At 43.2% G+C, this 21621-nt stretch overlaps 1 protein-coding gene across 2 annotated transcripts in view; it reads right to left on the reverse strand.

Annotated features, from left to right (window-relative positions):
* CAMK4 (calcium/calmodulin dependent protein kinase IV) overlaps window positions 1-21621 on the reverse strand; it is a 250063-nt gene that overhangs the window by 89769 nt on the left and 138673 nt on the right. For both annotated transcript variants that reach the window (XM_004615785.2, XM_055124137.1), the window contains exons 3-4: window positions 18934-18996; window positions 16347-16429 (exon numbers count right to left, since the gene is read on the reverse strand). In XM_004615785.2, the coding sequence (XP_004615842.2) occupies window positions 16347-16429; window positions 18934-18996 (146 nt within the window). The remainder of the gene's footprint in view (window positions 1-16346; window positions 16430-18933; window positions 18997-21621) is intronic.

Raw genomic sequence — 21621 nt, forward strand, 5'->3', positions numbered from 1 at the left:
CTCAGGTTCTAGTGTCTGAAAAAAGCCCTCACAATGTGGGCACTGATTCATTGCTTTTTGTCTTCCCAGAATTTCAAGAGGAAACGCATTAATATAACTATCTATGACCAGGTTTTATAAGATGTTTTCATCTGGCAAAATTGTAAACACAAGTTTGAGAAAATTCCATTCAAAATATATAGATCCATCTTTAGGTGACACTCGGCAATGTTTTTGGCTTACTCCTGGCTCTGCACTCAGGGACTGCTCCTGGCAGGGCTCAGGGGACCACATGTCACGCTCGAGATAGAACCTGGGTTGGCTGCATGCAGGGCAAGCACCCTACCAGCTGGACTATGGCCCACCTGATGCATTTCTGAATAGAACTATAATGCGGACCACACACACAATTAAAACTGTTTCCAACAGCTACCATAAAAGCAAAGTAGGGAGACAGTAACTTTACAGCAAAGGGGACAAGATCATCCACTGGAGAATGGAAAATCTCCTCAACAAATGATAACACTTTGAGTTTAAATCCAGGCACTTGCACAGCTTTGAGAACCCCACAGTGCACCCTCAACACACCCTATGGGGAGCCCTAGAGCCTGGAAGGGTTTGCCAGGGTTTGCATAAATATTTTTCAGAAAGTATTCTTTGTTTGTTAAATACTTCAGCAAAAAATTGTAAGTTCTCAAAATAGCTGCAGTTAAAAGCTGAATTTTAAATTGATAAAATGTTTCCAAAATAGGGGATGGAAGAGGAGGAAAAGCAAAACTATGCACATGGAAAAATTAAACATTTTTGTATCATTTTAAATCACACACTAATATTATTTGCAATACAAAAACTACAGGCTGTGTACAAGAAAACAACTCAATAATATTAAATTCAGAAAAACTATACCAATTCAAAGCTTGCAATTATTTCATTTTCCCCATTCAATTATTTAGAACATTATCAAAGAAACTTAAGGTTGAGGTCAGGGAGACAGCACAGAGATTGGTGCTATGGGCATTTGCCCAACCTAAGTTCGACCCGTGGTACCACATGGCCCTTTAGCACTGCTAGGTGGTCCTGAGACCCCCACCCCAAGCTATACTAGGTGACCCAGGTGGTCCCAGCTGAGCAGCACTGACCAGACCTGGCATGGAACTGCCAGCCAGAAGCACTGAGAGTCATCAGGAGAGGACCCCTGGACTTCTAAGCAGCACTCCCACAAAAAGAAGTAAGAACTCATGTTCTCTAAGGACAAAATATGGGACATATTTCCAAATCTCTTTACATCTTGGATGACCATTATATGCTATGATCAAACAAAAGGTGAAAATAGATCATCATATTGGGAACTGGTCATAAACAGTTTCTTAAAAACCTATGATGTATTTTGCTCTAAGAAGGCAATTATTTTCCAGTTCATGACTAAATTGCACAGTCTACTCACTACAAATCCAAGTGGACTAGCCCTGAAGTACACTCCCAAAATGTTAGTTTTAGTATAAAGGATCTCTGTCAGAGTGCTCGGGGGCCTTGCCTCCCATTCCATCATTCCTAAACTTGGTTCTAATTGTGGGTTTTGTGGCTCATCCACCTACCAGCCTAATTTTCATCAGTGTCCCCTCCCTCTAAGCTGTGTCCGCAGCCTCACACTGTGGCTTTCTTTACTCCTGTGTGCAAGGAGGCAAGCTATTAAAGCGGCGATGGAAAGGAACGGCTGTGCAGGGGGAAGCTTCTGAATCATTAACTCCTGCAAACAGACAAGCACAGTTTCCCCCAAAGCTCCTTACGAGGCTTGGGAGAGCTCTACCATAGCTGCCCTGGGCAACCCCTCAGGGGCTTTCTCATGGCCTTGATGACTACAAGTGGCGGCATCAGTTTGCACAACCGCAGAGCAAACCTTATTTCATGTGCCATGGCCGCTGCCCCAGGGAGGTCGGGCACCACCCCACAGGATTCCCTCTACTTCACTCCATCACGGTCTCCAGCTCTGTTACACGAGGTGCCGTTGGTTTTCCTTTGGACATAATGTGGGGCGCTGTGTCTGTGTTCAGAATATGACCCATGTGTATGTCTCAGCTCTGTGTGGATAGAGGAAGGGATTTCATTTGGAGCCATTTTCAGGTGGGAGAGAAGTAGGTGTTTGAAGAACAGTTCATGGATTTTTTAGTCAACCAGGTATGGCTTACTATAAGTTCAACTTTTAGAATAACACTGGAGGTCTGTGGTTCAGAACCTTAGCTCTGTGACAATGTTAACAAGGCACGTGACAGACAAGCAGGTATGAGCTGAAGGCAGTTGGCGGTGTGAGTGCTTCTCTGAGGTGGGCTGGGAAGGGAAGCCTTGCTGGGCCCCTGCTGCACCCGTCAGGCCTAAGCTGAGTCTGTACCTACCCTCCCATCAGAAGAGACTGTCTGCCCTTCCTAGGGCCTCTTGGTCCTTCACCACCCTCGTCACAGACTCAGCACACATCTGGTCTGCCTGCTCACTAGTGAGTGCCCAGCACCCAGAAGTGATCCCAAGATATTTGCTGAGTCAACGAGATGGAGAGATGGATCTGTTAGAAGGCATTCTCCCCACTACCTGGTGAAGTATTTAATTAGCTTAACATTAATTGTGGAAAAATAGCAAACTTGCAAGGTTGCCAGTTCAGGATGTTAACTTAGAGCTGAGTTGCTAGCAATGTTAGCAGTGACCAACCACAGGAGCAAAGACTCACAGTGATCGATACCTGTTTAGACCTGATGACAGGCGTGGGCCCGGCACGCCCACTTACGGGAATTATGGTGGGATTCTTCAGCTACTCCCTAAATCAATATTCTCATTATCCACAAAACACAACTGCAAGCTTCCTCAGGGTAAACAGCCAAATCCTTGAGGGGCACCAGAAGAAAGTGCAAAGGGGTGGAGCACATGCTTTCACATCACGCCCCCAGTTTGTCCAGCACTGTGTCCCCCCCAGCCACCACATCCCGAGCCTCACTGGGTGTGGTCCTGACAGCCCCCAACATCACTGGGTGTGACACACAGTGTCTGCAGCAGGGCTGAGTGCCAATTAGAAAGCTTTCCAATTTCTTGGGCACTGCTGATGAGGCCTCCTCAAAAACAACTGTATACATGAGTCAACAAACAAACAAATAATGTAGAATCATTATCAATTGCCCACTCAATGGATTTTGGAATACTATCGCATGTAGGTTTGAATTCTGACAATTCCTTGCCTGTGTTCTATTTTTTTTTAATTGAATCACCGTGAGATACAGTTACAAGCTTTCATGTTTGAGTTACAATCATACAATGATCAAACAATGATCCCTCCACCAGTACACATTCCCCACCATAATATCCCCAATATACCCTCCTTCCCCACCCTCCCCCTGCCTCTATGGCAGGCAATATTCCCCATATTCTCTCTCTACTTTGGGGAATTATGGCTTGCAACACAGACACTGAGAGGTTATCATATTTGGTCCTTTATTTACTTTCAGCACACATCTCCCATCCCGAATGATTCCTTCAACCCTCATGGACTTAATGATCCCTTCTCTATCCCAGCTACCTTCTCCCCCCTCTCATGAGGTAGGCTTCCAATTGTGGAGAAATCTTCCTGGCCCTTGTGTCTACTGTCCTGGGGTGTCAGTCTCATATTATTTTATATTCTACAAATGAATGCAGTCCTTCTATGTCTGTCCCTCTCTTTCTGACTCATTTCACTTAGCATGATACTCTCCATGTCTATCTACTTATAAGCAAAGGTCATGACTTCATCTCTCCTGACAGGTGCATAGTATTCCATTGTGTAGATGTACCGTAGTTTCTTGAACCAATTGTCTGTTCTCAATGCCTGTGTGCTTTACCATGAGGAATTCAGCATTGCTGAAAGGATGACCTTACCACGGAACTCCTGAGTGACACTCATCACAAGTATGCTGTCCAGGGAAAGAATGTGCACTCGGTGTTACTTTGGCAAAATCTCCAGAGTGACTGGGGCCGACGTGGAATCCCACAGACTCTTGTCTGGAAAGCCTGCTCTGAGAGTGGCTCTGCTCCCTGTTCTCCTGCTGGCCAGGAGGGATATGGCGGCAGCCAGAAAGAAGCAGGAGGTGACCTGTGGGTGGTGACAGCGGCTCACAATGTGGCCTCCAGTGTGAAGACTCCTTTCAGCCAAGTCGCCAGCCTTCAGACTATGACTCGAATTCAGACCAGTTCTCTGCTTGGCCCCCTAGGAGACCCCTTGCCCGGCCCTGGTGGAACAGACCTGGAATGGCCCTGTGGCAATGGCCCAGGACAGCGTCTAGATGCTGCTGTGGTGCTGTCGTCACTCCCCACAGTGTGAAGGGGACGTGGATACGTGAACACCCAGTGCAGAGGTACTGCCGCCTTGGACGCACTCTCAGCACCGATTTCTTAGATATTACTGCTCTAACATAAAGTATTTCAGAAGCTTATTTTCAAATGAAGTGATTAAAACTTAGCAGAGTATATCATTTGTCTTACAAAGCAACAAAAAATGATTTCTATGTAAACTTAGTTCAAATCAGAAAACATAAAGCCGGTAAAATTGAACCATGGATAGACAGCTTACAGCTTAGACAAAATAGACTAGCAACTTCAATTTTTAGAAGCCATGAAGTAACCAATCACTCTAGAAGTTTTATTTCCCCCTCCCCACTGTAGAAATTTTGAAGATATAGACATATATCTTAACATATACATTCATATCTATAAAGCAATATACACAGATCGTTGCTGATCTATGTATTTATAGATAAATAGTCTTATAAATAAGAAGAATACTCAGGGAGTGTTGTAGTAGGCTGTGGCGCCAAGTGGGTAGAGGGTGTAGTCCAAAGTTTAAGCCTGGCCCAGAGGAAAGGTACCCAGTCATAAAGGACCATGAGAATACTGGGGCTGGGGGGTAAGAGCCGATAAACTAAAGCCTACAGACAGACACTCCCCGCCTTGAGTGCCTGGATGGACTGCAGGGTCAGGCCAGTGTGCCTGGACGGAACATGAGCACGGGGTCTCGCCCACATGCGCCTGTGGGGCCAGGAGACCAGGAAAGCAGTCATGGAACCGCAGGGTACAGTGCACAAAGGCCCTGACAGGGACAGGGCTCAAGGGCCTTGCCCCAGGGTCTAAGGAACACTGCGGCATTGGGGAACCACGGGGGCAGCACCAGGGAGCAGGGGCAGAGTGCAGGCGAGGACAGCAGATGCTGAGAGGGGTCTGCTGAGGGGCGCCCAGGCACAGCAGCAGGAGCCATGCGGTGACTGCAAAGGGCAGAGCCAGGAGAGTGCACATCTCTACGGTGAGACAATGTTTCCTCCTTACTGTCCCAGAGGACTGGCATATTAGAAGAAAACAGACAAGTGAATAGAAAGGAATTCTTAATATCATACATATTAAATTTTTATCCATATCAACGACATAGGAGAACCTTCCCCCAACATAAGAACAATAAAAACATGTTAAATAAAAAGTATTTCCGGAGCTGGAGAGTCAGCGGACAGGGCACTTGTGTTGCACTGGCAAACCCAGTTTGTTCCTGGCATCCATTAAGGTCTTCTGAGAGTCCCAAGAGTGACACCCGAGGGCAAAGCCAGGGGCAAGCCCTGAGCAATGCCTAAACTAAACCAAATTTACAAAGTCTCTTGAAGACACATATAAAAACATCAAAGGGGGAGAGAGAGAGGAAGAAGAAGAAGGAGGAGGAGGAGGAGGAGGAGGAGGAGGAGGAGGAGGAGGAGGAGGAGGAGGAGGAGGAGGAGGAGGAGGAGGAGGAGGAGGAGGAGGAGAAGGAGAAGAAGGAGGAGGAGGAGGAGGAGGAGAAGGAGAAGAAGGAGGAGGAGGAGGAGGAGGAGGAGGAGGAGAAGGAGAAGGAGAAGGAGAAGGAGAAGGAGAAGAAAAGAAGAAAAGAAGAAGAAGGAGAAGGAGGAGGAGGAGGAGGAGGAGGAGGAGGAGGAGGAGGAGGAGGAGGAGGAGGAGGAGAAGGAGAAGAAGAAGAAGAAGAAGAAGAAGAAGAAGAAGAAGAAGAAGAAGAAGAAGAAGAAGAAGAAGAAGAAGAAGAAGAAGAAGAAGAAGAAGAAGAAGAAGAAGAAGAAGAAGAAGAAGAAGAAGAAGAAGAAGAAGAAGAAGAAGAAGAAGAAGAAGAAGAAGAAGAAGACGACAACCTGCTATAGAGGCAGGCAGGGGGCGGGGAGTGGGAGGTTATAGAGGGAAATGTACACTGGTGGAGGGATGGGATGGGTGTTGGAACACTGTATGACTAAAATCCAATCATGATCAGCTTTTTAAGGGTCTCTCTCACAGTGGTTCAATAAAAAAGTTGTTTTGTTTTTTTTTTCAAGAAAAAAATAAGCCATCAAAGAGTTACTAAGAAAAGGCTCAGGAGCCAGACCCAGAAGGGAAGAGTGCAACCAAGCCCGGCTGATAGCTGAGGTCTCTGCTTCCCGCCAAGAATCTTCTGATTACAAATCAACACCCAACAAGCAGAGCAAAGATTCCAGCCACCTCACAGGGAAGAGGGAACAAATGTCACCAATCAGGGTCTGGAAGAAGAAAGGCCTGGAAAGCCCCACACTCCCTTGGGATCCTTCCAGTGCAGGAGCTCTCTGGGGAAAAGTTCACAGGAAGACCATCAATCCACCCTCAGGAGCTCAGCCTGAATCAGCCTGCACAAATAACTAACTGCTGAAGCATAAAATCTGCTCCTGCTCTTTAGTGTAAAGGATTTGAAGAAGACACACCCTCCCCCTTGCACCCCTTAAAGATTTACAGGGGTGAAATCTCCAGCAGGAAGCATTGCAGGAAGTAGAAGGGACTGATTATATACATTCAGAAATAATTAAAACACAACAGATTACCTAGCCCTGAAATAGCCCAAAGGCACGCAGGCCACGCCCCATGGCACACCCATCCTGAGCTCTGCAGAAGGGACAGGCCCACCTTTCCTGAGATAGAGCCCATGAAGCCTGTGGACTGCACATCTCCAGGGAAGCTCATCGGAAACAACTGTCTAAAGCTCTCCCTGCTTGTCTCCACTTTCGTCCTACTCTGGAGAAGCCCGTGTCTCTGGAATAGCATCTTCCTTTCTTTCTCTCCTCTCACTTCCTAAGCAAATTTCACTCAATAAAAAAGGAAATTTCATTCAATTAAAACTATCTTTCCTCACCAAGAGAATAAAATAAAATGTGCTCCTGTAGTAGATGACAGCACTCAAAGCTTAACAGTCTCAGACCTATGACACAGTTTCAGCGTCGCATATGGGTGCCCAGCTGAGCAGGAATGTCTTTTAGGAGAAACTGAAGAAGAAAGGTTTAGTCTGAGGTAGCCCAAATGCTTGAAGACCATATTCCTCTGACGTACAAGTCCTGAGCTCTTTGGAGAAGAGAGACTGAGACATCTGCCAGAGGCAGAAATCCAAGGCCCAACCCAGGGAAGGGAGGAACCCTCAAAAAGGAGAAGCTACAGAAGTCTATGGGGTTATGAAGAGGCCATCCACAGTGCAAGGGATGAGATTATAAAAGGACCATCCACAGTCAAGGGATGAGATTATAAAAGGACCATCCACAGTACAAGGGATGAGATTATGAATGAGGCCATCCACAGCACAGGAAGGAGATTAAGAGACCATCAACAGTGCTTTCCTGTGGCAGCATCCAGATTAACTTATGGATGCAAAACTTCAAGGAAAAAAACGAAAAGAATTGTCTAGGAATCTCCCTAATGGGGCTCTACCAGCCTGCACGCCCTTCAGAACTGCACCTCCCTGGTTTGCCCTGTCTCTGTTCTTCCTCTCTGAAGAATCCCAGTTCTCTCCTGAACATCTACTTCTCTTCTCTCCCCTCACATCTTTTCGAATACATTTTTTTCAGTAAAAACCATCCTGCTTTACCATTTTGCCTCTTCCTGAAATTCTTTTCTGTGAGGACTACCACATGCCCGCGGCCTGGGGTCAGTCAGGCTGGCACTGACTTGATCTGAGTCAGGCAGTTCCCAGAGTGCAGGTGCCAGGGCTGGTGGAGCAGAAAGAGGGAAACACTCTTTTCTGAGGTCCTCTGCCCTGAGTCATGCAAGACAGGGGCCTACACATGGTAATATTTTTCTGGCCCCATTAGTTATTAACTCTCACAAAAGAAAGCAATATATGGAAAATATGTTAGATATAGTTTTAGTCTGATATAATCTTAAAGATAAGTCTTAATTAAGAAATTTGATGAACAGGGCAGGGGAACAGTGCCTGACCCAGCAGCATGCTGTGAAGTAAAGGAAAATCGGAGACATTGGTGGAGGGCACCAATGTAGGGACTGGTGTTGGAACAATATATGCCTAAAAATCATATATGTCTTTGCAACTTTGTAATTCCTAAGGATATGATAAAAAATAATAACAAAAAGTTCCCCTCAGATATGTCATTGCTGTGAACAATACCTGGGGGCTGCAGATAAGGTCTGCCTTAAGACCACTGAGAACTTAGAGTTGTTGAATGCTTTGCTGGACGTGTGCCATTCTCTAGATCTTTTTGCTAAAAGAAATATAGCACTGTCTGCACTGTCAACAACTGTCGATTTAAATTTAAATTTCATCTATTTAAATTTGTAAATGCAATGTATCAGTAACATGTAGTTTTTCATTTTTATCTAGAGCCGAATTAACTCTACCCTTTTAAAACTACCTAGTCTACATGTTGAGAGAACCATAATTCTTTCATGGAACAAGACTGGGAAGAGGGAGAAAAGATTATCTTGATGACAAAATAATTTTAAAAAATAGAGTGAGGTGAATAAATAATAAGTAACTTTATAGATAACTTCAGTGTGAATTTTTGTCCTGCAAGTATATGCAATTAAAGAACACTGAAAAAAATCATTCAAAAACAGCATAGCTGAAATAAACACAATTATCAGAAATCAGAATCTTTTCTAATCACAAGGGAATGAGACTTCTGAAAAGGCAAGTCTGTGAGAGCATGTTAGCTTTCTTAGCAACATAGAACTATTTCAGATTTGCTGTCCAGGAGCCGGAGCTGTAGTATAGCAGGTAAGGCAGGTATAGCAGATATAGCAGGTAAGCCTTGCACAAAGCCGACCTGAACTCCATCCCTGGCACCCATCTGCACCCTCAGTCTGCAGGGGATCCCTGAGCAGATCATTGTGGGATGGGGGCCCCAAACAAAACAAAACAAATTTGCTGTAAGATTTATATAAATTAAGTACTTAAGTTTGGTTTTCTCATTAAGATTTAGATGTCACTCCATAGATTGCAGAAAAGTATTTATTTATGTCTTTGGATTACTGATGCTCATTTCAGTCCATTCATTTACTTGTAAAGAATAATATTACTAGTAATTTGGGGCTGGAGAGATAGTACAATGGGTATAGTGCTTGCCTTATATGTGACCAGGGTTTGATCCCTGGCATCCAGCATCACATAAGATCCCTCAAGAACCACCAGGTGTAACTCCTGAGTATTGCCACTTGTGGTCCCCAAACAAAATAAATAAAAATGGACAATTATACCAATAATTAAAATGTTACTGTTTTTAGATTGACTAATTTGGTTAGCCTGTTCTAAAGAAACTTCAATAAATATATTTGTTAATATTTTAATAAAACTCCCTCTTGATGGTTCACTGCCTCATCGCGGCTAGGGGGTGGCAATGGTGCCAACCGGTGAAGAGTGAACCAATAGGACATGTCACCACATGGCAGAGCCTGGCAAGCTACCTATGGCATATTCAATATGCCAAAAACAGTAAAAAAATGGGCCTCATTCCCCTGACCCTGGAAGAACCCCCAATACGGCAGCATTGAGAAGGATGAGGAAGGGAAGGCTGCTAAAATCTCAGGGCTGAACTAGTCTGCCAAAACGAAGAAGGACTAAAATGACTGTCTACACTTATAATGCATGCATGCTGGCATTGGGAGCAACCATTGAGGACCGGAAAGTGCAAGCGTAGATGATCAAGTACGACATCACTGGATTGACTGAGACAAGAAGGCAGAGATCACATCACGCCGTTTTCAACACTGGAGAAGAACTGTTCCTCGAACATGTGACAGTAGAGGTGTCGGTGGTGTCAGTGTCCTTGTCAACACAAACTTGGCCATGAGCATTGATTCGTTCGAAGGCCTAACAACCCAAATTGGACGCTTATGTTTGAATAGATGTGGCTCATTTCTGGCAGTTTCTATCTTTGTCATCTATGCACCAGCATCCAACTATGATGAAAAATAAATTGAGAAGTTCTACATGGAGCTGGAGAAGTTCTATAAAGACCACACCTTCTACAAGATCAATGTTAGCGATTTTAATGTCGAGATAGGAAATAGAAGGTCACCCAAAGAACTCTACATCGGGACCCACGGCTTAGAATGGAACGAACAGGGTGAGAGACTGTCTGAGTCATCATGTTAACCAAGACCATCCATGGTAACTCACAGTTCCAGAAGGCTGAATCTAAACATTGGACATGGGAGTCTCCCGGTGGACAGTTCTACAATGAAACTGACCACATCATATTCAATCAATGGTTTTTCCTGACTGATGTCCCTGTTGTCCCAGAATTCCAAATGAAATGAGACCACCGTCTCCGTGCAAAATTCTACTTCACAGAGCAGGGAGAAAGGGCTTCAAAGTTTTAGAAGAGAACTCCCAGAATGACCAGCAACTGAGAGCTCTTGGCACTATTGCAGCAATATGGAAAGATGCCATCATTGACAACATTGATGAGGAATACGATCGACTGGTTCAGCACCTCCATGTTTGTGCGAAGAACACCCAGAGAAAGAAAGCCACCAAAAGATGCCTGTCTTTGGAAACTCTTGAGCTCATTCACCAATGTGGTTTGGTGTGAGACTCAGGCAATCACAAGCTAACGTCCGAGCTTGCAAACTGTGCAGAGAAACAATAAAGGAATACCTTAAAAAGAAAAGAGCAGCAGTGTTGGCCAATGTGGCAGAAGCAGAGAAAAGTATTGGCAATGCCCGGCTGTCCTTCGCCAACTATAAGACCAAGATGACTGCCCTCTGATATCCTGATGGATCTATCACATCTTTGAGAAGGGCAATGGAAAAGGTTATCCACGACTTCTACTCAGATCTCTTCAATAGCCATGTCCAACTGCCCACATACCAAATTCTGCAGAATGGATATGTTGTTCCCAGCGTTCTCCCTTCTGAAATCTTACATGCCATTTTGTCAGTAAAGAAGTGTACAGCACCTGTTCCAGGCAAGGTCAGACCTGAACACCTGAAGTATCTGCTGTCAGTACTCATCAATACACTGGTTCGGCTCTTCACATGCTACCTGTCTGAATACAACGTTCCATCCCAATGGAAAACCAGCAGGACCGTTCTGTTGTACAAGAAGGGAGACATCCACGACATCAGCAACTATCTCCCAATCTGTCTATTGTCCGTCATCTACAAGTTGTTCACTCAAGTCATCCTGAATAGGATTGGTAGAACACTAGACAAAGGACAACCACGTGAGCAAGCTGGGTTCCAAAAAGGATTCAGCACAATCGACCATATCCACAGGTGACCAAGCTCACTGAGATTTCATGAGAGTTCAAGATGCTGCTCTGTCTAACATTCATCGATTTAAAGAAGGCCTTTGATTCTGTTGAAACTGAATCAAAGTTCAAATGAAACTGGTCATCAAAGACCTAGCCAAACAGGGCATTAAAACTCAGTACATCAAGATTCTTCATGAGTTGTATTACAGATTCACCACCAGGATCTCATCATACTAAAAGGAAGTGATCATTGATGTAAAGAGAGGGGTTAGGCAGGGTGATACCATTTCATCAAAACTCTTCGAGAATGTCATGCAATGACTGGAATGGGAGTAAAGATAGGCTGACGGCACCTATACCACCTCTGCTTCACTGATGACAGTGTTCTAATAAGACCAAACATTAGCCAAGCAGCACGAATGCTGGCTAACTTGGACTGTTAGTGCAGAAAGGTGGGACTGCAGCTGAATCTCACCAAGACAATGTTCATGACAAAGGGACTAGTTCCTGACTTTCCATTTGCTCTCAATGGAGTGAACATCTCCGAATGCAGCAGTTTCGTGTACCTCGGTCGAAAACTCAACATGATGACCAACCTGGCACCTGAGCTGTTCAGGAGGAAGAGAGCAATGTGGAACACCTTCAAGAGCATTGAAGAAGTTGTTAAAAGGACAAAGAACCTCCAGCTCTGGGCACATATTTTTGACTCCACCATTCTTCATGCACTAACATAGCCTCAGAGACCTGGGCCCCAATGAAAACAGGTCTCTGAAAGAGGAATCGAAAGAGCTGTGCTTGAAATATCACATTTCACTCAAGTGAGAGAAGGTATCCAGAGTTCCGACCTCCATCGACGATTAAGAATCAGGGATTCTGTCTTGTTTGCCAAGGTGTTAAAAATCAGATTGTCTGGACACATAAGGCAATTCAGAAACGACCACTGAACTACAGCTGTTACCAACTGGATTCCACAGGATATCAAAAGAACACCTGGCCGCCCACCTACGAGATGGTCAGACTTTGTCAAGATCCTGAAGGAACTGTTTGAGGCTCTTCATGTTCCTGGAGTGAGCAGATACCATTGGGTTACACTAGCACGTGACAGGGATGTATGGAGACATTACTGGTGCCTGTTGGAGCAAATTGATCAGCAACTGGATGGCAAGCAAGTGATTAACAATATATGCATATTGAAAATAAGTATGCAGGCCCACCGAAGCTGGACCATTTGAATCTGTTACCAGAAGGTAACAAATCTGTACTTTGTAACATTTATAAATAAAGAGGAACTTTAAAAAGCAATGTAAGTACTTTTGAAATTTCCAGAAATGGTAGCAAATATTAACTGGGTAAAGCTGAATTGGAAAGGAAGGGGTGGAATGTGCATCTCCAAGGAGTCTCAAGACCCTTTAGATATCATTAGATATCTTTATATATCTTGCTCAACACAGCCCATTCAAAGGAGCAGGTGCTCATTCATTCATTCAGTCAGTCAGTCAGTCAGTAAAACATTTGTTGAGCATTTTTTGTGATTCAGGCACTCAAGCTCTATCAACAACTTTATATCGATCTCTTTCTGGTCTCTGTCTGCCCTTAGCTCTTAACCTATTCTCAACACAAATTTTATACCAGAGCAGTTTCATGACCGTTGGTAATATAGATTTACTCAACATTTTCTTTTAATTTGTACTTTTTTTGTAAAGTTCATTTGTATCATAAAAAACTACTTATAGTAAATTTTTAATTTATGTAATTTTTATAAATTGTTTTCTCATAAAATGGTGTGGTAAGGGATGAAGAGAATTTTTCATGTATCTTTTGACCTTCTGTATGGTTTCTTTAGAGAAGTGACTTCATCTCTCCCCCACCCCATTATTTTTATAGGGTTGTTCAGGACTTTTTGCTGTTGACTACTCAGTCAAATGAGCAGTGAGCAAATATTTTCTCCATGCACACAGAGTGTCTATTTTTTCTATTCATCATTTCAAATGTGGTGCAGAAGCTTTTTCAATTGATGTTCAACTTGTTTATTATTGGGCACTGGCAGCTGCCCAATAATAACTGTAAGAATAACTGTCATCCCATTGCTCATCGATTTGTTTGAGCGGGCACCAGTAACGTCTCTCATTGAGAGACTTATTGTTACTGTTTTTGGCATATCCAATACACACGGGTAGCTTGCCAGGCTCTGCCATGCAGGCTCCATACTGTCAGTAGCTTGCCGAGCTCTCCGAGAGGGGCGGAAGAATAGAACACGGGTTGGCCACATGAAAGGCGAAAGCACAGTGGATAGGGCATTTGCCTTGCAAGTGGCCGACCTGGGTTTGATTCTCCGGCATCCCATATGGTCCTCCAAGCACCGCCCAACAATAGGTATATAAAAATGCTCCTCATCATTTATCATAAGGGAATTTCAATAAAAGTAATGGGATATCCCCTCACACTAGTGAGGCTGGCACATCTCAGAAAAGAACAAAACCAATGTAAATGCCTGGAAAGGGGACTATCTACTGCTGGTGAAGGTCAAATGGCTCAACCTCTTTGAAAAACAATAGAGACACATCTCAAAACATTAAGAATTGATTTGTCACACAGCACAGCAATTCCACTTATTGGCACGTATATATACCAAGGCCCCCCAAACACTAATTCCAAAAGACATTTGTGTTCCTAAGTTATTAATGTAAATTACAACACTATTCACAGAAAAAACAAGATCTGGAAACAAGAGTTTAAGAACAGATGAATGGATAAATAAACTGTACTGTTGACACGCATGCATACACACACTCATGCACACACACGCAAACACACACACATACACCCTGGAATACTTCTCAGCTAGAAGGATAATGTCATGCAGTTGGCCATGGTGTGGATGGAAGCAGAGGTATCATGAAGAGTTAAGCAGTCAGAAGGAGAGGGACAGGTAAGAATGGGCTAGAAGAACACATAACACGGGATTTTAAAATTTCCAAAGGTGACAGGCCTGAGAATTTGTCCACAGAACTGAGCTTAGAGGGGTGGGAGGAAAGTGGTGGGTAGAGGAAACCTTGCTGGAGGGAAGTGGTCTTCTGAGGGTGGTACTGGAATATTGTATTCATGAAACCCATCATCAACAGTATTGTAAATCATGGCATCTCAATAATAATTTGGGAAATATTTGGATAGATCTTATTGTTCATTTTTAATTTATTGCAGCTATAAATTTTTAATTGCTTTCTTTTCTTTTGTTTTGTTTTTCTGAGCCACACCCAGTGGTGCTTTGGGCTTTATTTATGCTCAGGGATCACTTCTGGCAATGCTCAGAGGACCATATGGGGGTGCCAGGGATTGAACCCCATATCAGTTGCATGCTCAAGCTTTACCCTCTGTATTATCTCTCCATCCCTGAAATTTCAGTTTTTAAACTAGGAAATAGATGCATTAAATATTAAACTGGTTTATTCTATTTCGCTCTTGTTTCCTTTTACTCACTCATTCAGCATCACAAATTTTGTCCACTGACAATTTTCACTCTCTCTTTACTTACAAAAAGATTTTTTAAATGAACATTTTTAATAGTGGCACAATCAGCATATGAAATTCCGAAGAGAATTTTTCTTTTATTCCTATAGGATAACATTGGCTTGTTGTTTCTCCCTGGTTGCAGGAGCTTAGGTTTATATTGGGTTACACGCATCACAGTGCTCCCAAAGCACTCCCATTCCTTTGTGTGTATCTTTAACTTCTCTGTTCTCTTTTCCCCAATTGATTAATCACCAATTTCCCCTTAGGACACCTGTGACTTGTAAAGTCAAATTCCTCAAAAACCTCTGATTTTGTATTTGTAAGTGAAATATTGCTATTTTCCCCTTCCTTTATGTCCTTTTGCATAGTTCATTTCAGAGCAATGTCCTTTTTGTATAGACACAGGAAGATAGGTAGTGCTATGCTTTTGTAACTTGGGAGTTAATTGACTTCAAATAATATTCACTCCTGGGCATCTGTTCTCTCAACTTAAGCCTCAATTGCCCTTAGTTCCTAGCACCCCAAAAGCAGGGTCCCAATGAATGGATTGGATGGCCCCAGGGCAAGCTGTGAGCTACACTGGCATTGAAAAGGGCCAGGCCAAGCACCATATTTAACTATAAGTTAAGAATATGGACATAGACAAATTCTGTCATGAACCAAAGAGTAACAACTGGATTAGGACCCTGCTATAATTAGGAAAGACTAATCTGGCCTGAGCACTGTAGTCTGGGATCTACAGCAAGATTTCCCCAGGAGAGCCACCCTATTAGATTAAGGTATCTCTTACTGTGTCCATAAAAAATGACTAGAAAGATTATTTAGAAGTAAAACTAAGATGAAGGTTGTTGGACTAAGGAAAGGAGAAACACCCCTAGATGGTATTTTGCCCTTGAGCCAATCTCCTGGCTGCAGGAGATCTTTATTTTATCTTAGAAGAGCTTCTCTCAGAAGGAAGGGCTTTCATTTGTTTATTGTGCTACCTCACCTACCTGTAGTTGCTACCCCCAATGCTTGGAGGTTGGGCCCAAGACCAAGGTTGCAAGATGGAGCATGGAGAGACTAGGATGGGGCATAGGAGGGGATGGGAATGAGGGGCAGTGTGAGACTGGTATGGGGCACTTAGTGAGACTGAAACAGACACATGGGGAGAATAGAATATATGGCAACTGATCACAAATCAGCCTGGCAGCCCTGTTCCTTCCTTCTTGAATCTGTTGGTGGGTAAGAGAGACTGCCACTGCCGCCGCTTGCTCACTTATTTATTTTGTGAGCATATACAATTAATTCCTTCTTGGTATGAGAAGCAAAACCTGTCTGCATCCTAGGACCACTCACCTGTCAAACAGCTCTCCTCCTGTCACGAGCTCTAGGACCAAACTGATTTCTGCAGGAGTCTCAAAGATCTCTTTAAGTTTGATCTGAGGAAAAATTTATAGAAGAGTTTTGAAAATTCCTTATTTTTCAATGTTTAAAAATAGCTACACTATGGCTATAGAACTGCTCCTGTAATGGTATAAAGCTGAATTCTAAGTCAGAACTCGATTTCTAGTGCAGGTAGACATTTGTCATGCTGATTTGCTTTTTTTCTTTCTTTGTTTTTTTTTTATCAGTTTCCTTACTTTTTCAAAGATCCATTTAAGCTTTTACATTTTTCCTGCCAAGAGTTGAAACACTCCTTAAAATATTTTTAAAACATGGAGCAATAGCACAGCTGGTAGGGCATTTGCTTTGGACGCGGCCAGCTCAGGTCCAATTCCTCCGTCCCTCTCAGAGAGCCCAGCAAGCTACCAAGAGTATTCCGCCCGCACGGCAGAGCCTGGCAAGCTACCCATGGTGTATTTGATATGCCAAAAACAGTAACAAGTCTCACAATGGAGACGTTACTGGTGTCCACTCGAGCAAGTTGGTGAACAACGGGATGACTGTGCTACATTGCTACTAATTTCTGCATTAATCCAGAATTTAAAAAACTTAGCAAATGTAACAAACAGTATTTTCTAAGACAGGGGCATGATTATTATAAGAAAAGCAAATACCTATTTTTCCTAGGAAAGAACTTGGAATGTGTAGTCTGAGGTAAAAGAGTGTCTCAGAGAGTCTGTAGGGAAAGGGTGCTCTCAACAGAGAGAACGTTGCTGGAGGAAAATGAACTTCTTAGGCAAATGAGAGTGGCAGGGACTGACTGTCCACAACAAAGTTCGCAGCACATTCCAGTGATCCACCCAATTCTGGATATTTTCCTCCTACATTTTAAAATTTACATACCAAGTTTGATCTAATTATATAAATTTCATATTGATTTCCATCTTTAAAAAAGGACAGATAATGCCAAAATGGTGACTGCACACATCAATGTGCTCATTGTTTACCCATAGCCCTCACCACCTAACCAAAGCAATAAGAATTCTGAGTTGACTCCTGGAAGCAAGGTTCTGAGCCCTCAGTTCCAAGTCACAACTGGTTTAGTCACTTCTTACCATCCCGTTTCCTGATCTTCTTGATGGCCATGAAAGTCTGAAGGGAATCAGTTTAGTTGGAAATTCTTGTAAAATATTTTCTTTTCTAATCAGAGTACTTTGGTGAGGCCTTTGATGACTATGGTGTAACCACATCCAGGTCATGAAATTGTGTATCAGTGTACCAAGAACAGTAGCATGGGTGGACAGCATCTGGGTCCTGTCCACACCCTGTGGTTATGCAGGAATAATAATTCCTGTTATGCAGGAATCATCCACCACTCCCAGGCTCATGGGTGTATGTGCCTATCAGAGGAACCACCCACCTCCCCGTTACCAGCCATGAGTTTGGCCATGGAAACCCAGAGGCAATCTCTAGGGAGAGAAGCAGGTTCTGGGAAAATGCTTCCTTGACTTTCTTGGAACCCTCAAAGGAGGTAGTTTCTCTTCATCCCATTGGAATTATTAGAGATGACTACTCTCTTCCCCTGGCAGTCCCAACCAGTTACCCCAAGTCCCACTCTAGATACACCCTCTCATTTCTGGTATCAGAAGAAACCAATTTTAGACCACCATATTCAAGTTTTAAGACTTTGCTGGTCATCTTGGATACTACAACTCTCAAAAAAATGAGTTAAATATATTTAAATATATATTTAGGTAACTCAGTTCCTAAAATCATTGAATATACCTGGAAAATAATTATGGTTTATTTTACTTTATTTTATTTTTACTTCATCTGGCCCACAAAGATTGCTGCCAGACCCCTCCTTAGTACCTTTGACTGGACACAGCGTAAAGAGAAGCTGCTGAGGGCATTTTATTTCCCCTATCCAGGTTAATCCTTTATTTGAATCCTCACATTGTTTCTGTAGCAGTCTTTCAAAGAATACTGAAATGAATTTGGAAAGCAGTGCAATTTTTCTGCAATGTTTTTCAGTGGTGGCATATTAATAATATAGATACACAAAAGAAGGGAAAAGCCAGTGTGCTATTAGGGTGATAAGGAATGCTCCTAATCTCAGTGATTGTTTCACCACAGATATAAAGAAGCTGCTCCATCCAGTTTGCAAGTTTTAGAGGCTGTTATTTTAAAATTTATTCAACAAAAGAATAAGAAAAAAAAGAGAAAGAGAGAGAGAGAGATAGAAAACAGTACAGCAGGCAGGGCGCTTGCCTTGCAAGCTGCAGAGCTGGGTTCAGTCCTGGCTCCACATCTGGTCCCCTGAGCCTCATCAGGAGTGATCCCTGAGCCGGAGCCAGGAGGAAGCCCTGAGCACTGCTGGGTGTGATACTCCCATGCTGCCTACAAAAAAAAAAATTGACAAAAATGATGAGGATAAGAGGTAGGTCACAGTGGTACTGGTTGGGGGCGAGGGGGTCCTCTTTAATTTATCAGCAAAGAACAAAAATTCCTTTCTAGAACTGTGAAGATCATTTGAAAACAAAGATGAAAAACCACTTACAATGTTTGGATGTGAGAGGCGAAGAAGAACTCCTATTTCAGTTCTCACGATTTTTTTGTCCACCTAAAAAGACAAAATAAAAGACAGACTGAAAGGAACTGTCTGCAGCAAGAATCAGAAACAACCATGCCCAGGTCCATCAGGGAACGGCAGAGGCTAGTACCTAAGCATTTCTCTGGTGCCTCTTTCTTCCCTCACCTTCAAACTCCAAGCCATTTTCCCGCCTTTACTGTGTGCTTCAGATTAAAGAAGAACAAGTTACAAACAGGAGTCGCCTTTGTTGGAGCCGGCACTCTTCCCTCTAGGAAAAGTCAGCCCATTACCATGGACATGAACATTCACCTCTACGCCTCCACTTCCATCTCTTCCTTTCTTTCATGACTCCGTCTCCCCAGCCAGGAAGCCCTGTCAACTGCCTGAGGACCTGGAAGTGGCATTCAGCATGCCTGACCCATCAGAGCAGGTTCCGGGCCTAGGGAGAGTCACCAGACAAAAACCATGCAAGCAGTGCCCTCCACAGAAACGCTGCTTAAGTGATTGAAAAATAAGTGCTTCTTTTTCTCTAAAACCATGAGAATAAAGTAAAAAAAAGAGAATAACATTTCTCACTACCAGTGACTAGTTTTAATACCGTGTGATGATTACCACTTAACTGAAAATAAAAAGGAAGACAGGGAGACAAAAGATAACATTTGTGAGATGAAAATAAGCAAATGTTGCCACAGCTCAATCCATCCACCCTCTGAAGTGTCCTGTTAGATGAACACTACGTCCTATTCTACTTAAGCTGCCCAGGTTGGTTTCTGCTGCCTACAGCTACCAACAGGACCCATCAAACAATATATCAATAGAACCTGCTGTCGAACAGGGCTCTACTTTCTGAAGCTACCCAGAATGCTTGACTGTCAGACTTCATGATTTTAGAAACAAATTTAAGAGACTTAAGTGTAATCTGCTGCCAAGCTTTGGGGGCAGAACCAGGAGTTGCTTCTGTAATGAAGAGTGAGGGCCAGGGACACAGGGCAGCACCTTTACAGGGCAGCGTACATATTAAGACTCGCTAGGACATACACAAGATAAATGAGAATGAATTCTACCCGTGTTTCCTCTGGGAAAGAAACAGGGCGCCAGACACAAATTTTAAGATGATGATATACAGCATCTATTTACTTGGTTTTTGTTCTCTAGGAAAACTTTTTTAAAATTTTTTATTAGTGAATCACCATGAGGTACAGTTAGACTTAGAAACTTTTGTGCTTGCATTTCAATCATACAATGGTCAAGTGCCCATCCATCCACCAGTGCCTATTTTCCACTGCCAATGGTCTCAGCATCCCTCCCACCACCCCCACTTTGCCCTCCCCCCACCCTACCCTGCCTCTGAGGCAGGGCATTCCCTTTTGCTCTCTCTCTCCTTTTGGGTGTTGTGGTTTGCAATAGAGGTACTGAGTGGCCATCATGTTCGGTCTATAGTCTACTTCCAGCACGCATCTCCCATCCTGAGCAGGCCCTCCTAGCACCCTTTACTTGGTGGTTCCTTCTCTATCTGAGCTGCCTTTTCCTCCAGCATGTGAGGCTGGCTTCTAAGCTGTGGAGTAATCCTACTGGTACTTACCTCTGCTGTACTTGGGTGTTAGTCTCCCATTCTGTTACTTTATATTCCACAAATGAGTGCAATCTTTCTATGTCTATCCCTCTCTTTCTGACTCATTTCATTTAACATGATACTTTCCATGTTGATCCACCTATATGCAAATTTCATGACTTCATCTTTTCTAACAGCTGCGTAGTATTCCATTGTGTAGATGTACCAGGGTTTCTTTAACCATTCATCTGTTAAATTTAACCAACAAAAAAATCTTTAAAAGTTTAAGAAATGTGTCTTGTTTTTTGAAACAACTAGTGTTTAAAATTCAGTGTTCTCAACCAAGGAAATGGATAGAAATTGAAATTGAAAGGAACAACTGTACCAAATAAAATGTACATACACATGATTGAATCAAAGACTGGGGCCAGTAATTCCCTGACACTAAGACAAAGGCCATTTGTCAGATTTGCATTTCCTAGGCAAGCCTAATTCTGGGGTAAGATAAAGGGTGCTATCCAGGTGTGTCCTGACAGCCACTGCATCACACCCTCCCAATATCCTGATGTCCCAGAGGCTAGTGTTTCCTTCCCACTTCTGATTTTGCTTTTCAGGCTCTTGGGGAGTGCAGGAGACGATCTGGGTTTTGTCACTACAATTTGTAATTAATGATTTTCCTAGAAAATAATTATCAAGCAAGCCACAAAAATAAATGGGCAGCTATCCGAACAGTCATTACTGATACTTGCAATTAACTTCCAAGTACTACTATAATTAGAATCATGAGATGCAACAACAGATGGCTCTATCAAACCAGTGCTACAATAATGACACCTATAAAATATACTTTCAGTATCTAGCAATTTTCATTGCTGATAATTTACAATGATAAGAAACACAATATATTTAACTCAAATTCTCACTAAAATAATAGTTTGGTGTAGGTTTTCCAGAAAAAAAATGTATGACCAGGATCAACGAGCTTGTGTTTTAGTGAGGGGCACAATCCCAGGGTGGTAAGCATAGAGACAGACAGGGGAAGCATGGGAAGAGAGTGTCTGGCAGAGAGCAGGGAGCACACAGGCTGTCCCAGGGAAGGGAGC

Source organism: Sorex araneus, chromosome 1, assembly GCF_027595985.1.
Source record: "Sorex araneus isolate mSorAra2 chromosome 1, mSorAra2.pri, whole genome shotgun sequence".
NCBI classification, from domain to species: Eukaryota; Metazoa; Chordata; class Mammalia; order Eulipotyphla; family Soricidae; genus Sorex; species Sorex araneus.